The 17,605-nt window shown below is 40.5% G+C and overlaps 1 protein-coding gene across 1 annotated transcript in view; it reads left to right on the forward strand.

Annotated features, from left to right (window-relative positions):
* C5H4orf51 (chromosome 5 C4orf51 homolog) overlaps positions 1-17,605 on the forward strand; it is a 41,359-nt gene that overhangs the window by 2,875 nt on the left and 20,879 nt on the right. Inside the window, exon 2 of the mRNA XM_025386473.1 lies at positions 7,653-7,726. Within this exon, the coding sequence (XP_025242258.1) occupies positions 7,653-7,726 (74 nt within the window). The remainder of the gene's footprint in view (positions 1-7,652; positions 7,727-17,605) is intronic.

Here is a 17,605-nt window from a genome sequence, read left to right on the forward strand (position 1 = left end):
ACAATGTTAATATATAAAAAATCAATTATTTTCCTATATATGAGCAATAAACAAGTGGAATTTCAAATAAAAAACATGATACCATATATATTAACATCTCCCAAAGTTAAACACTTAGATATAAATCTAACAGAATATGTACAAGATCTATATAAGGAAAACTAAAAAATTCCAATGAAAGAAATCTAAAAAGAACTAAATAAATGTAGAGATTTTTCCATGTCCATGGATAGGAAGACTCAGTATTATCAAGATGTCACCTCTTCCCAAATTGGTCTATAAATTAAATGCAATTCCAATAAAAATCCTAGCCGGTTAGTTTCTGAATATCAACAAACTAATTCTAAAGTTTATATGGACAGGCAAAAGACCAAGAATAACCAACACGATATTGAAGAAGAACATAGAGTTGGAGGACTGACACTACCTAACTTTAATGCTCACTATAAAGCCAAAGTAATCAAGATAGTGTAGTATCGGTGAGAGAATAGATCAATGAAGCAGAATAAAGGGCCTAGAAATAGGCCCACATAAATATGGTCAACTGGTCTTTGACAAAGAAGCAAAGGCAATACAATGGAGCAAATATTGTTCTTTTCAACAAATGGTGTTGGAACAACTAGGCGTCCACATGCCGGAAAATTAACTGAGACACAGACCTTATACCATTCACAAAAATTAACTCAAAATGGATCATAAACCTAAATGTAAAATGCAAAACTGTAAAACTCCTAGAAGATGACAGGAGAAACCTTAAATAACTTTGGGTATGGCAATGGCAATGATATTTTAGATACAACACCAAAGGTATGATCCATCAGAGAAATAATTGATAAGCTGAATTTCATTAAAATTAAAAATATCTGTTCTGAGTAAGACAATGTCAAGAGAATGAGAAGACAAACCACAGACTGGAAGGAAATATTTGCAAAAGACACGTTTGAAATTTTTGTATTTTTAGTAGAGACAGGGTTTCACTATGTTGTCCAGGCTGGTCTTGAACTCCCAACCTCAGGTGATCCATCTGCCTCGACCTCTCGAAGTGCTGGGATTACAGGCATGAGCCACCGCGCCTGGCCATGCATGATACAAACTTTTAATATTTAAATTAAAAGAGGAAATTAAAAAGTTAGTGCTTACCAGTAACAGTTAAAAATGATGTAAAAAATGCCACATATCAGCCCGGGCAACATAGTGAGACCTCATCTCTACAAAAATAAAAAAAATAGCCAGGTGGTGGTGACACATGCCTGTGGTTCCAGCTACTCGAGAGGCTGAGGTGGGAAGATTACTTAAGCCTGGGAGGTGGAGGCTGAAGTAAGTCATGATTGTGCCACTGCACTCCAGCCTGGGTGACAGAGTTAGACCCTGCCTCAAAAAAAAAAAAAAAAAAATGGCACCTGCAACATGGCTAAAATAGGTCACGTCTCTAGGAAGAAATGTAATCAAAGATGTGCAAGATCTCCACTCAGAAAACTAGAAGACATTCGAGAAAATAGAGGCAATCTAATAGGAGATACAAACCATGTTCATTAATTGAAAGATGATTGAAGTGGTTTGGCTCTGTGTCCCACCCAAATCTCATATCCAGTTGTAATTCCCACTGTCGAGGGAAGGTCTTGGTGGGAGGTAATTGGATCATGGGAACAGTTTCCCCCATGCTGCTTTTGTGATAGTGAAAGACTTCTCATGATATCTGATAGTTTAAAAGTGGCAGTTTCCCCTGCATGCTCTCTCTCTCCTGCCACCATGTAAGATGTGCCTTGCTTCCCCTTCGTCTTCTGCCATGATTGTACGTTTCCTGAGGAGTCTCCAGCCATGTGGAACTGTGAGTCAATTAAACCTCTTTTGTTCATAAATTACCCAGTCTCAGGTAGTATCTTTATAGCAGTGTGAAAATGGACTAATACAAGGATATTGTAAAAATGTCAGTTCTTTCCAAATTGATTTATAGATTTTATACAGTTCCAATAGGTGTTTTTGTAGAACTTGACACAATGATTCTAAAATTCATGTGGAACTACAAAGAGCCAGGAAATAGCTGAGATACTCTCAAAACAAACAAACAAAACAAACAACAACAACAACAAAAAGGTGAGGGTCTTGTTCTATCAACAACAAACTTACTATAAAGCTTTAGTAGTTGAGGCAGGGTGCTTTCATGAAACAAGAATAAACGAAGACCAGTGGAGCAGAATAAAGAGCCAGAAACAGACCCATGCATATACAAATACTTGATTCATAAAAAAACAAAAAACAAACAAACAAAAAAACCCAGCAGAGCAGCAGAGAAAGGCAATGTTTTCAATTCCAAATAAATTAATTCAGATGAATTAAATATCAAAGTGTAAAAGGCAAATCAATGAAACCATTAGATGACAATATGGAGAATATCTTGACTATTTCAAGGTTGGCAAATATTTCTTAAACAAAACACAAAAAGCACTAACCATAAGGAAAAAGTTAGATAAATTTTGAATTACCTTAAAATTAAGTGGTTCTATTCAACAAAATACAATATTAAGGGTGTATAAAAAGGCAAGCCACAGAGAAGAATATATTTTCAACTTAGTGACTGACAAAAGGCATCTATGAGAGATATATGTACTTATATACGTATATGTGTATATATATGAATTTGTAAGAACTCTTACAAATTACTACCAAAAAAACACAACCCATTAGAAAAATAGGAAAGAGACTTCAAAATTAAATCAATAAACCAAGATATCCAAATAACCAATAAACATACCAAAGGTGCTCAACTGCGTTAGCAATCATAAAACGCAAATTAAAACTACAAAGAGTTTATGCTAAACACCTTCCAGAAAAGTTAAAATTTAAAAGACCATTAATATTAAGTGTCAATATAGACCAATGGCACAGAATAAAGAACCCAGAAATTAAGCCACACACCTACAGTCAACTGATCTTTGAAAAAGTCAACAAAAAGAAAAAAGGGGAAAGGACACACTATTCTATAAGTGGTGCTGGGAAAACTGGCTAACCATATGCAGAAGAAAACTGGACCCCTAGCTTTCACTATATAAAAAAATTAACTCAAGATGGATCAAAGACTTAAATATAAGACTTCAAACTATAAAATCCTAGAAGAGGCTGGGCAAGGTGGCTCACGCCTGTAATCCCAACACTTTGGGAGGCCTAGGCAGGCGGATCACCTGAGGTCAGGAGTTCAAGACCAGCCTAGCTAACATGGTGAAACCCCATTTCTACTAAAAATACAAAAAAATTAGCTGGACATGGTGGCAGGCGCCTGTAATCCCAGCTACTCGGGAGGCTGAGGCAGGAGAATCACTTGAATCTGGGAGGCGGAGTTTGCAGAGAGCCAAGATCGAGCCACTGCACTCCAAGCTAGGCGACAGAGCTCCGTCTCAAAAAACAACAACAACAACAACAACAACAAAAACAAATAATAATAATCCTAGAAGAAAACACCTAGGTAACACTCTTCTGGACATTGCCATAGGCAAAGAATTCATGACTAAGTCCTCAAAAGCAAACACAACAAAAACAAAAACTGACAATTGGGACCTAATTAAACCACAGAGCTTCTGCATAGCAAAAGAAACTATCAATTGAGTAAAGAGACAACCCACAGAATGAGAGAAAATATTTTTAATCTATGCATCCAACAAAGGACTACTATCCAGAATCCATAAAGAACTTAAATCAACAAGTAAAAACCAACAAACCCATCAAAAAGTACGCAAAGGGCCAGGTGGGTAGCTAACGCCTGTAATCCCAGCACTTTGAAAGGCTGAGGCAGGAAGAGGATTGCTTGTCCCAGGAATCTGAGACCAGCCTGGGAACATAGGGAGACCTCATCACCCCCCAACCCCCCCAAAAAAAGAATTAGCCAGGTGTGGTGGCATGTGCCTATGGTCTCAGCTATTCAAGAGGCTGAGGTGGGAGTATTGGTTGAGCCTGGTAGTTCGAGGCTGCAGTGAGCTATGATCATGCCGCTGCATACCGGCCTGGGTGACAGAGTGAGACCTTGTCTCAAAAAAAAATTGCACAAAGGATATGAATAGACACTTCTCAAGGGAAGACACAACAAGTGGCCAACAAACCTGAAAAAATGCTCAGCATCACTAATCATCAGAGAAATACAAACCAAAACCACAATGAGATACCATCTCACACCAAGCAGAATGGCTGTTAATAAAAAGTCAAAAAATAACAGATGTTGATGAGGTTGGAGAGAAAAGAGAACATTTAAACACTGTTAGTGGAAATGCAAATTAGTTCAGCTCCTGTGGAAAGTAGTTTGGAGATTTCTCAAAGAACTGAATATAGAACTACCATTGACCCAGCAATCCCATTACTGGGTATGTATCCCAAGGAAAGTAAATCATTTCAGCAAAAAGACACATGTGCTCGTATGTTCATTGCAGCACTATTCACCATAGCAATGACTTGGAATCAACTTAGGTGCTCATCCATGGTGGATTGGATAAAGAAAATGTGGTATGTATACACTATGGAATACTACACAGCCATGAAAAAGAATGAAATAATGCCTTTTGCAGCAACATGGATGCAGCTGGCAAGTGAATTAATGCAGAAACAGAAAATCAAACACAGCATGTTCTCACTTATAAGTGGGAGCTAAACAGTGGATACACATGGTCATAAAAATGAAACAGTAGACACTGAGGGCAGAGAGGGAAAGGAGCAAGGGTTGAAAAACTACCTATTGGGTACTAAGTTCACTATTTGGGTGACAGGTTCAATATAAGCCTAAATTTCAGCATCACACAATATATTCATGTAACATACCTGCACATATACCCCTTGAGTCTTAAAAAAAAAAGCCTACTAATTGTTGATAAGGATGCCTAACAATAAGGTCTCTCATATACAGCTAATGGGAATGTATGTTGATGCCGTGCTTTAGAAAAAGTTTAGTTTTACCTTCTACAGTTGATTCTATGGATATTGTAGACGTAGCAATTCTACTCCAACTGAAATGTGCTTTCACATGTACGTTGAGAGACATGTACAATAATGTTCTTAGCAGTACTTTTCATAATAGCCAAAAAAACTAAAAAAAGCAAAGTGTAGAATAAGTACTATTCATTGACAGAAGCGTCAGCTGTGGTGTGGTCATACAACGGAATACTGTATAGTAATGAATAAGAAAAACTATGGTTCCACTCAATAATCTCACGAACATAATGTTGGGCATTTTGAACCAGGTGACATGCTGTATAATTCTGCTTATATAAAATTAAAAAAAAAAAACAACAAAAAACCCAGCCCAAACCAAACTATAGTTTTTAGCGATAAAATATATTAAGAGAAGCAATGAAGTGGTTCCTGTAGAAGTCAGGAAATTGGCCCAATGACCACCTGTATCAGACCATCTGCCTCAAATCTACTGAACAATAATTACTGGGGATTTAGCTTAAAAATCTGCACTTTTAAATTCATACCCCCAGGTGATTCAACTGCTGCTGTTGGTTAGAAGAAGAAAGATGCAGAGTAGGCGGCCAGCCCCTGTCTCAGGAATGATTAGGGCTGGTTTGTGTGCTGAATACATGTATAGGAATATTTTAGGGCTCGTTAGGCTGATATCAATTCCACTCTACCCCTGCGTCACAGAGTTACAGGTTCCTGAAGCATGAGGACCCTCCTCCCTCAATCAGAGACCCCAAAATAATTACTACCATGTGTTGAATTCTGGAAATTGATGACTTTGTTCATTCCATACAAAATAACCTGCGCTTCCCAACCAGTCCCTGCTTGCTTAGAGTGTCATATTTGGATTCAAGGAAACTGGGATACAGATGTGTTTCAAAGGATACACACTGCATCTGTGAGTCCCCAAGTTACTCCGCTGATACTAAGTTTTTGGTTTTTTCAGAAACCAACATAATTACTGTAATCTTTCTTATCCCATTCATAGCACTTATCTTATTTCGAAAACAGCTCCCTAGAGAAACACTCATAAATCCCTTTGAAATAATTATGAACTTAATGTTTGAGCTTTTCATGCACAGAAGTTGAAAATGTTACCCTTTTATGACAAATTAGAGAACAAACAAATCACTAAAGACGATAAGAAAGTCCAACTGTAGTTTATTTAATGGGATTGTGGGATTACAGTTGGGAGCATGGAAAGAGTGGAAGAGAACAAACAAATGTTTAAAAACCAAATAAAAAGATGAATGATTTATATTCCTCTGGGTAAATACCCAGTAATGGGATCACTGGGTAGAATGGTAGTTCTGTTTTTAGCTTTTTGAGGAAATGTCATACTGTTTTCCACAATGGTTGAACTAATTTACCCTCCTACTAACAGTGTACAAGTGTTCTCTTTTCTCTGCAACCTTGCCAGCATCTGTTATTTTTAACTTTTTAGTAATAGTCATTCTGATTGGTATAAGATGGTATCTCATTGTGGTTTTTATTTGCATTTCTCTAATGATCAGTGATAATGAGGTTTTTTTCATATGCTTTTTGGCCACATGTCTTCTTTTCAAAAGTGTCTGTTTATGTTCCTTGCCCACTTTTTAATGAGATCATTTGTTTTTTTCTTGCAAATTTGTTTAAGTCCCTTTAGATGCCGGATATTAGACCTTTGTCAGATGCATAGTCTGCAAATATTTTGTCCTCTTCTGTAGGCTGTTTACTCCGTTGATAGTTTCCTTTGCTGTGCAGAAGCTCTTAAGTTTAACCAGATCCCCTTTGTCAACTTTGGCTTTTGTTGTGATTGCTTTTGGTGTCTGCGTCATGAAATCTTTCTAGAACATAACAACACATGCATGCGAATGTTCACTGCAGCATTATTCACAATAGAAAAGACATAGAATCAACCTAAATGCCCATCAATGACAGGTTGTAAAAAGAAAATGGGGTACATATACATCATGAAATACTATGCAGTCACAATAAAGAACAAGATCATGTCTTTTGCAGAAACATGGATGGAGCTGGTGGCCATTATCCTTAGCAAACTAATGCAGGAACAGAAAACTAAATACGGCATGTTCTCATTTATAAGTGAGAGTTTAATAATGAGAACACATGGACACAAAGAAGGGAACAACGTGGCCAGGCACAGTGGCTCACACCTGTAATCCCAGCACTTTGGGAGATCGAGGTGGGCAAATCACAAGGTGAAGAGATCGGGATCATCCTGGCCAACATGGTGAAACCCTGTCTCTACTAAAAATACAAAAATTAGCTGGGCTTGGTGGTGCGCGCCTGTAGTCCTAGCTACTCAGGAGGCTGAGGCAGGAGAATCACTTGAACCTGGGAGATGGAGGTTGCAGTGAACCAAGATCACACCACTGCACTCCAGCGTGGTGACAGAGTGAGACTCCATCTAAAAAAAAGAATGAAACTGTAGACACTGGGGTCTACCGGATGGTGGAGCATGGGAGGAGGGAGAGGAGCAGAAAAAAATTGCTATGGGGTATTAGACCTAATACCTGGGTGATGAAGTAATCTGTACAACAAACCCCCATTACACGAGTTTATCTAAATAACAAACCTTCACATGTACCTCCAAACCTAAAATGAAAGTTTTGAAAAAAGATAAATGGAAATTCCTGTAAGCCCATAGGCTTCATGTGATTTATAAATCCATAAATTTGTAACTTGTTTCTTCTACTTGCTTTTCTTAGGATGTCATTGCCAAACAGTTCTGCCTGTCGTCTTCTCTGCTGGGCTGGTACCCAAGAGACTACAGATGTCAAAGGTAAGTGCAACATGAGAAGTTTCTGGGCCCAGCCCTTTTGCCAGGGTTGCTGTGTTTCTTTCAGGTTCTTTTTTTTCTCTGACTTCACTGACATATGATTGACAAATAAATATTGTAAAGAAAATGTGGTATGTATACACCATGGAATACTACACAGCCATGAAAAAGAATGAAGCTGTGAGCTATGGCTCACACCTGTAATCCCAGTATTTTGGGAGGCCGAGGTGGGTGGATCACTTGAGGTCACGAGTTCGAGACCAGCCTGGCCAACATGGTGAAACCCGTGTCTACTAAAAACAGAAAAACAATATTAGCTGCATGTGGTGGCGCATGCCTGTAATCCCAGCTACTCAGGAGGCTGAGGCAGGAGAATCGCTTGAACCCAGAGCTTGCAGTGAGCTGAGATGGTGCCATTGCACTCCAGCCTGGGTGACAGAGCAAGACTATGTCTTAAAAAACAAAACAAAACCAACCGACCAACCAAACAAACAAAAACAGACCTACTCTCTTAGCAATTTTTTTTTTTTTTTTGAGACAGGGTCTCACTCTCTTACCCAGGCTGGAGTGCAGTGGTGCGATCTCGGTTCACTGCAACGTTTGCCTCCCAGGTTCAAGTGATTCTCATGCCTCAGTCTCCCAAGTAGCTGGGATTACAGAAGCCTGCCCCTATGCCTGACTAATTTTTGTATTTTTAGTAGAGATGGGATTTCACCATGTTGGCTATGCTGGTCTCAAATTCCTGACCTCGTGATCTGCCCAACTCAGCCTCCCAGAGTGCTGGGATTACAAGCATAAACCACCATGCCCGGCTCTCTTAGGAAATTTTAAGTATACATTGTAACTAACCATAGTCACCATAGTGTACATAAGGTCTCCATAATTATTCATCTTATAACTGAAAGTTTGCACACTTTGACCAAAAATTCCCCATTTATCTTACCTTACACCTCCTGGTAACCACTGTTCTACTATGCTTCTATAACTTTGACTTTTTAGATTACATATATGAGTAAAATTATGCAGTTTTTGTCTTTCTGTGGCTGAGTAATTTCACTTGGCATAATGTCCTCCAGGTACATCCATGTTGTCATATAGACCGAGATGTCCTTCTCTTTAAGGCTGAATAATTTTCCATTGTATGTATATACCACATTTTCTTTATCCATTCATTATCGACAGACACATAAGTTGTTTCTAGATCTTGACTCTTGTGAATAATGCTGTAATGAACACGGGAGTGCAGATAGCTCTTCAAGGTCATGATTTTATTTCCTTTGGATATGTATCAGTAGGATTGTTGGATCATACAGTAATTCTATTTTTAATTTTTTTTGAGAACCTCCCAATTAACATTTCCATCAACAGTGGATAAGGGTTTCCTTTACACACATCTCTGACAACACTTATGTTTTAACTTTTTGATAATAGCCTTTCTAACAGGTAGAAGTGATAGCTAGCTGTGGTTTTGATTTGCATTTCCCTGAATTTAGTGAGGTTGAGAACATTGTTATATACTTTTTGGCCATTTGTATGTGCTATTTGGAAAAATGTCTCTTCAAGTCATTTTCCCATTTTTAAATCAGTTTTTTTTCCTGCTATTTAGTTGTATGAGTTTGTATACCAAAAGTATCTGAGACAGGTCTCAATCAACTTAGAAAGTCTATTTTGCCAAGGTTAAGGATACATCTGTGAACAGCCTCTGGATGTCCTGACAACATATGCCCAAGGTTAGGGTACAGCTTGCTTTTATACATGTTAGGGAGACACGAGACATCGGTCAATGCATATAAGATGTACGTTGGTTCAATCCAGAAAGGCAGGACCACTCAAAGCAGGGCCTACCAGGTCAGAGGCAGATTTAAAGATTTTCTGATTAGCAATTGGTTGAAAGAGATTTTATGTAAAGACCTGGAATAGATTAGAAAGGAATGTCTGGGTTTTGATAAAGGGATCTGGAGACCAAGGTTTTATCATGCAAATGAAGCCTACAGGTAGATTTCAGAGAGAATAGACTGTGTTTCTTATCAGATTTAAAGAATCTGTTCTATGAGTCTTAAACTCTCTCTGTTGATGTTTGTGAGGCATGTCTGACCCCCAGTTTCCATCAGACCCTGAACTAGTTTTTCAGGATAATATGAAATGCCCTTGGCTGAGGGGAGGGTCCACCAGTCAGTTGGGGGCGCTTAGAATTTTCTTTTTGGTTTACAAGTTCATTATGTACTTTGGATATTAACTCCTTATCTGAGAGATGGTTTGCAAATATTTCCCCTTATTCTGTCAGTTTTCATCTCGTTGATAGTTTCCTTCCCTGTGCAGAAAGTTTTTGTTTAATATAGTTCCATTTGTTTATTTTTGCTTTAGTAGACTTTGCTATTGATGTTATATCCAAAATTCACTACTAAGACCAATGTCAGAAAGCTTTCTCCCTGTGTTGTCTAGGAGTTTCTTGTTTTCGGGTCTTATATTTAACTCTTTAACCTATTTGAGTTGATTTTTGTGTGTAGTGTAAGATAAGAGTACAATTTCTTTCTTTTATATGTCGATATCCGGTTTTCTCAGCCCAATTATTGATGAGACTACTGTGGGAGCCATAGGCTCTTGGCTCCCTAAAGCTTTGGTAAAAATCACTGACATGAGGCAGATTGATTAGTAGGAGAAAAGGCATAAACATTTATTTAACATACATCCATGGGAGCCTTCAGAATAAAAACCCAACTTCCCAATGAGTTACAGAAACGTGTATTTTATCCTGAGGCCACAGTAAAGAATGCAGACTCAGAGAATGTCCAGAAACAGGTAAATCAGGCTTAATGGCAAGGCAGGTTTAGAGAGAGAAATGAGGAGGCTTGACTGGCAAAGGTGGCTTTTTTATGTAGAGAAGCCTCCCTCAGAGAGAATAGACGGTAAATGTTTCTTTTCAGATTTTTAAAGGTGTCAGTTCATCTGCCAGAGTTGGAGGAAAAAGTTTTAAATAAATAAATAATAAAGGTGTCAAACTCTCAACCTCTCCTGGATCTGGGGGAAGGCATAGAAAGGGGAGGGGGCATGACTTCATTAATGGAGATTCTCTACAGATGCAAATTTCCCCCACTTAGAATAGCTTCACAAGGCCACTTCTGTCTGCTGGCCAAGTAGCAGCCATTTAAAAATATGTCAAAGAAATATATTTTTGGATAAAGTATTTTAATTTCTTTCACTATTCTTTCCCTATTGTGTATTCTTGGTGCTTTTGCTGAAGATTAGCTAACTATATGCATGGGTTTATTTCTGGGTTCTCTATTCTTTTTCATTGGTCTATGTGTCTGTTTTTATGCCAGCACCATGCTCTTTTGATTGCTACAGTTTTCTAATATATTTTGAAATTAGGACAAATGTTTTTTCTTGCTGCTTTCAAAATTCTCTTTGTCTTTGATTTTTGAAAGTTTTGTTACTGATGGCAAATCCATACAGGTCTGCAGCAATCTCAATTCTTGCCTCCTTAGAAGAAAGAATTTGACTGAAGGGCATAAGCAGAAGGAGAGACCAAGGCAAGTTTCAGAGCAGGAGTAAAAGTTTATTTAAAAGCTTTAGAGCAGGAACGAGAGAAGGTAAAACACACTTGGGAGAGGGTGAAGCAGGTGACTTGAGAGATCACCTTGGAAGAGGCTAAAGCGGGCAACTTGAGAGATCAAGTGCGCAGTTTGACCTTTGGCTTGGGGTTTCATATGTTAGCATGCTTCCAAGGCCTTGCATCCCTTCTCCCCTGTTTCTTCCCTTGAGATGGGCTGTCTGCACGTGCAGTGGCCTGCTAACACTTGAGAGGAGAGCATGCAGTGTGTTTACTGGAGCTGTACACATGCTCATTTGAGGCATTCTTCCCTTACCAGACAAATGTCTTTAGAAGGCCATGTACTAGTTAACTCCACAATTTTGCCTCTTGATGTGTAAGCTTGAGCCCATTCACCAGACTCCTGAGATCTTATTGGGATGCTGCTGATCACCAGTTTCAGGAGTTTCTATGTATTGGGAGACTGCCTTTCCCTGGCATCTGCTATGACCAATTATTATTTTAGAGAGACAGTTAGCAATCACCTGACCATAGCTTGATGGTTGCCTGACATTCCTGTTGTGTGTGTGTGGCAAGGTTGGAGGCTAGGCCATCTCTTGCCCTGCTCATGCCTGACGAACTACCTCCTGTAACATTTCCCCCCTCAAGAGTCCGGTACCCCAATTCTTTGGGGAAAGTGGATGAAGGTCAGTCTTCTGTAACTGATTCCTGCTGACAGAGAGGAGTGGTAGTGATTGTTCTGCAGGTCTTGGCCTCTTGCTAGCTGTCAGGGCAGAGCTGGTTCCATGGGTTGGTGAAAGCAGTATCCAACCAGGTCCAAGAGACAGGGACAGGATTTTGCCTCTGTCATGTCCCACTAATGAGCAGTCTAGGGGTCCTCTGTAGAAGGCTGGCTCTTGAATATTGAGAGGACAGTATCCCTCACTGATGATCACATGGAGCTTGATGGCCTGAAGGTGAGAGGCGAGAAATAGGATTATTAGAATTAGAAGAATGCTAAGCCAAAATAAGGGGATGATGATAGCTCCAAAAAATTCTGAGACTGCCAATATGCTCAGGTAGCTGGTGGCTATAGTTATGCCTGCTAAGACTTGGGTGCATGGGGTTGCTAGCTGATTCCATTGGGTTCTCGGGGTTGCTAGCTGATTCCAATATGTGCCCAGAATTAGAATATTGATCCAGATTTTTACATTACCCATCCGTCTTGTTTCTTCTGACCTGCAGCCAGAGATCACTGGTTGGTTCACAGGAATAAGCAGGGTTAATCTAAATTGCAGACGAAAACTCAAAAACTGATGAGACTAGAATCTAATAATAGGTGTACCACAGTTTTTGAAACATAATTTTTTTCTCTCCGGTCCTCAGTTTTATTAAAGACAAATCATGATAGAACTGACTTGTTCACAAAATAAACTTTAGTCTTATTATACTTGGCATGGTTATTTGCATAAAGCACAGTGAGAATAATTATGTGCCATATAGAGTCCTTTTAAAATTGGCTTTAATGAAACTGTGTTCCATAAGGAATTTCAGATAAGACTTTTTTAAAGCCTTAGGTTGGCACCATCAAATACCTGTATGACTTGGGTAAAGTTCTCTCTTCTTACGGTCTCAAGATAACTTGGGGCTTCTAGGCCTGTTATAAAGTGACATTCTTTACTCACCACAAGCCAGGAACCCTTTACAGGGACTGTGCAGCCAAGGTATGAGGGCAGTTTTCCGAAGGAACTTTTATTGGCTTCATAATTCCATTTTGATTCCTTAAAGAAAAGCATGCCATTCCAGTCAAAGCCTTGGTAAAATAACCAGTTTCTCCAAGTGTGTCCTGTTATAAAAGAAAACAGATTCTTTTCTTCCTTTTTTCTTTTTTTTTTAGACGGAGTCTTGCTCTGTCGCCCAGGCTGGAGTGCAGTGGTGCAATCTCAGCTCACTGCAAGCTTCACCTCCCGGGTTCATGCCATCCTCCTGCCTCAGCCTCCTGAGTAGCTGGGACCACAAGGCACCTGCCACCATGCCCAGCTAACTTTCTGTATTTTTTAGTAGGGATGGGATTTCACTGTGTTAGCCAAGATGGTCTCGATCTCCTGACCTCGTGATCCACCTGCCTCGGCCTCCCAAAGTGCTGGCATTACAGGCATTGAGTCACCACTCCCGGCCCATACAAGATACTTTTTTATATAAAAGATGCTTTTTTATATAAAATCTCTTCTTTATAACCTTCCGTGCCTTTAGAACCTTTGAATTCAACAAAAATCATTCTCCTTTCATTAGAAAGTAAAGATTTGTACTGCATATGGCTTTGCAAGTTCTGTAAAGGGGGAACAAATGAGGAGATTATTTACATACTGCACTGGAGAAGTTATCCCACCTCAAGAGATTGCTCAGTTAGATTTTCGCTAGTGCTTGTCTGAATAAGTGTGGGCTATTTCTATACCACTGGGTAGGACTGTCCAGGATGAAGTTATTGGTTAAAGATTTAGGTAGCTTTCTTAGGAGAAATAGATCTATTAGGAAGATGAATTCAGGCCCGGAGTGGTGGCTCATGCCTGTAATCCCAGCACTTTGGGAGGCTGAAGCAGGCGGATCACCTGAGGTCGGGAGTTCGAGATCAGCCTGACCAACATGGAGAAACCCCATCTCTATTAAAAATACAAAATTAGCTGAGCATGGTGGCACATGCCTGTAATCCCAGCTACTAGGGAGGCTGAGGCAGGAGAATCACTTGAACCTGGGAGGTGGAGATTGCGATGAGCTGAGATTGTACCATTGAACTCCAGCCTGGGCAACAAGAGTGAAACTCCATCTCAAAAAATTTTAAAAATAAAAGAAAGATGAATTCAGAAGTCAGGTAAATATTAAGCAAGCACCCATCTTGGAAAAAAAAAAAAATTTTTGCCCTAAAGAGGAGTTGGGTATTTAGACATCACCAGGGACTGGTCCCTTAAGTAACATAAAAGGATGTGAATTTTTTCTTTTGGAGGGAGGGGGTGGCATTTCCCCCATTACCTGACAGGATTTGGAGGAAAGTTGCTCAGAGAAGGAGATTAGCACAGAGTAAGCAGCTCTTGAAGCCAAAAGGGAAATTTATAATTTTACTTGCCACCTCCAAAGTTGCCCTCAACTTTGTCCTGTTGATGACAGTGTCTGATTTGGAAGCCAGTCAGAGCAGACAGCCCCTTCAGCTCAAGGCCATCAGGAGTTGGGATTCTGTCCCATGGGTGGTTTGGCCCTCAGAGTAGTCTCATTTCCAGTGGCTGATCTTCTGGCAAAAGGGGCAAGCCATGCACATAGCTTTTATCCCACTGGGGCAGTGCCTTCCAGTGCCCTGGCTTCCTGCACCAACGGTAGTTACCTGGAGAAGTGTCCTTAGGGCAACCTGGAGGGGGCTAGTGGGCTTGCAGAGTAGCCAATACCTCCTTTCCCTTTGTTTCTCCTTTTTCTTGGCCCTGTCCTCCTTAATCTGCTCTCAGTTATGAAAGACTGAAGAGGCTAATCTGAGGACCTCCTTCACAGGGGCACTAGGTTCCAAGGCTGACTTTTGTTATTTCCTCCCCTTTCATTTTTAAGCCAAATAGTATTACAAAGGAAAACTAGTTTCTTGTTTTAAGGTTTGGGGGAATTTTTCCGTTTTGGGAGATACATCCAAGGGGCAGTTCCTGTGGTATCAAGACAAGATTACCTGTCTGTGAAGAGAGAACAGAGGAGAAAAAAGTAAAAACAAGGTGTCCCATCTTACTTTCCTGTTATCCTGTATGGGGCATCCCCCATTCGTCCTTAGGGTTCCAGAATGAACCAGTCTTACCATGTACCCTTTGCCTTGTTCCCATCTCATCACAAGTGTGCACTTGAGAACAGAGGAGATACTGAAGTGAACAGTGGTCTCCTTGTTTATCCTTGGGGTTCCAGAATGAACCAGTCTTACCATGTACCCCTAACCTTCCCTTCGTCTCTGTTCTAATGGTAATCTGTTAGTCTGGGACCAAGCTTTATCTCTGTCCTATGGGTCTCTTGTGCCTACGGTCTTGGGCTGGCCTATATCCTTGTCTCCACGACCTCATAGTGACTCTCACTCGGAGCATTTTAGCAACAAAATCATTATCTTTTCTCAGATTCCCATTTTACATGTTTTTTAAGTAGAAAAGAGGCCTGCTTTTCAGCTAACTGCCTCAAGGGGGCTGGACTTCCCTTCCTTTGAATATGACATTGAAGGTCTTGATGCATGTTGAGAAGAGCATGGAAGTGATTAGAGAAATGGAGGCTACAGGAAGAAGTGGGAGGATGTGAGAGGAATACTCATGGGAAGCCTTCATATGCTCACAAAAACAGCAACCCTTGGATTCTAGAGGGAAACGTTTATTTGCCCTCTTGACATAAAGTAGTAACCTCCAGAGAACTTGGGGCTTGGGGCTTGGAGTAAGACCTCACAAATGGCAAAGGAAGAACTTTGCCTCCTTCCCGAGGGATTCTAACTCAAAAAAAGCAAGTATGTGGGACTTTTAAAGGGCCACAGAGTGAGGCCCTATGCAGGTAGACAAACTGCTTCAAAAGCCACTGAAAAACTTGCCCCTAGAGTGTAACAGGAACATAAAGCATATGGCAAGTCATAAGTTGCTGGCAGAGCCAGGGTTCCAATTAGTTTGTCTGTCCCCACAATGTGCCAAAAGACAGGGGAAGGGTTGGAAGTCATCCAAGTTGGTAGGGTAAAAACAAGTATAAATTGAGGGGATACCTGCAAGGAAGCCCAAGTCTTTGTTGCCATGCAAATGCAGCTTGCAAGAACATTAATTACAGGGAGTATGTGTTTAAGAAGTCACGTGGCATGCAAAAGTGAAAACAAAGAGGCGGACTTGCCCCCGAGGCAGACAGTCTGGCAGGTGTGCAAGGCCATTTCAGAAAACACACAGAGAAAACAGAAGAATAGGCAGCATAGGTATTTTTGGGAAAGAGGTAATTTTAGTTGGAAAAGCAGAAGAAACCCCAAGCATTGCATGGGTTTAGGCTTTAGTCCTACCATTCTCATGAGCTCCCTGTTTACGAGGGCCATTAGTGCCTCAGTTCTACTTGATGTGGGCTTCAAGGTCTTTCCCCCCACCACAAGCTACCTGCCAGGGTGAGCTGAGAGATCAGCCAGGAGGAGCACAGCCACTTGTGGCTGAGAGGAATCATTCTGGGGGTTGGTTTGTAAGCAGGAGAGTAAAAGGGGAGAAGAAAACCATGTACAGAGGTTGAATGCCTTCAGCTGAAGAAGGCAAGGTGTAGAAGTCTCTTACGACTAGGGAACATATCTGAATCATGCAGCACCAAAGTTTGTTAGCAGTGGAACGTAGTGGAAAGTATGTTAACAGCATAATGTATTTGAGTCATGGCACCAAGGTATGTTACCAACAGCGAATCCATACAGATCTGCAGCAGTCTCAATTCTTGCCTTCTCAAAAGAAAGAATTCAACTCAGGGGTATAAGGCAGAAGGAGAAACAGAGGCAAGTTTTAGAGCAGTAGTGAAAATTTGTTAAAAGGCCTTAGAGCAGGAATGAAAAGAGGTAAAGTACACTTAGAAGAGGGCCAAGCAGGTGACTTGACAGATCAGATGTGCAGCTTGACATTTTGACTTGGGGTTTTTATATGTTGGTATGCTTCTGGGGTATTGTGTTCCTTCTCTCCTGATCCTTCCCTTGGGGTGGGCTGTCTGCATGTGCAGTGGCCTGCTGATGCTTGGGAGGGGAGCATGCACAGTGTGTGTACTGGATTGTACACATGCTCACTTGAGGCATCCTTCCCTTACCAGTCAAATGTCCCTAGAAGGTCGTATACCAGTTAAACTCTGCCATTTAGACTCTTAATGTGCACTCTTGAGCCCACTCACCCATCTCCTGAAATCTTATCAGGAAGCTGCTGATTACCAGTTTCAGGAGTTTTGGTTTTTTGAGAGACTGTCTTTCCCTGGCATTGGTTGTGGCCAATTATTATTTTAGAGAGACAGTTAAGCCCGTCTCTCTGATAGTTGCCTGACATTCCTGCTGTGTATGTGTGGTCGGGGGTGTGGGGTGGGGTGGGGAGCCCTCTCCTGTTCTGCTCATGTCTAACTAGCTACCTACTGTGACAATTTGATTTAATGTGTCATGGTTGAAGAAAGTAAAGATCACTTGGTGACCATTCAGAGGCAAAACTTATCTGAGGAATTTAGAAGTAATTAGATTTTCCTATTATCTAAAGCTGGCATCTGGTACCAGTCTTCTTTCCCCCAAATTCATAAGTAACTAGAATTTTTATACATCTCCAGAATGCATGCATGTCAAAACTCATTGTGCAACCCTTGTCGACATCAAGGCACCA

This window comes from Theropithecus gelada, chromosome 5, assembly GCF_003255815.1.
Source record: "Theropithecus gelada isolate Dixy chromosome 5, Tgel_1.0, whole genome shotgun sequence".
NCBI lineage: Eukaryota > Metazoa > Chordata > Mammalia > Primates > Cercopithecidae > Theropithecus > Theropithecus gelada.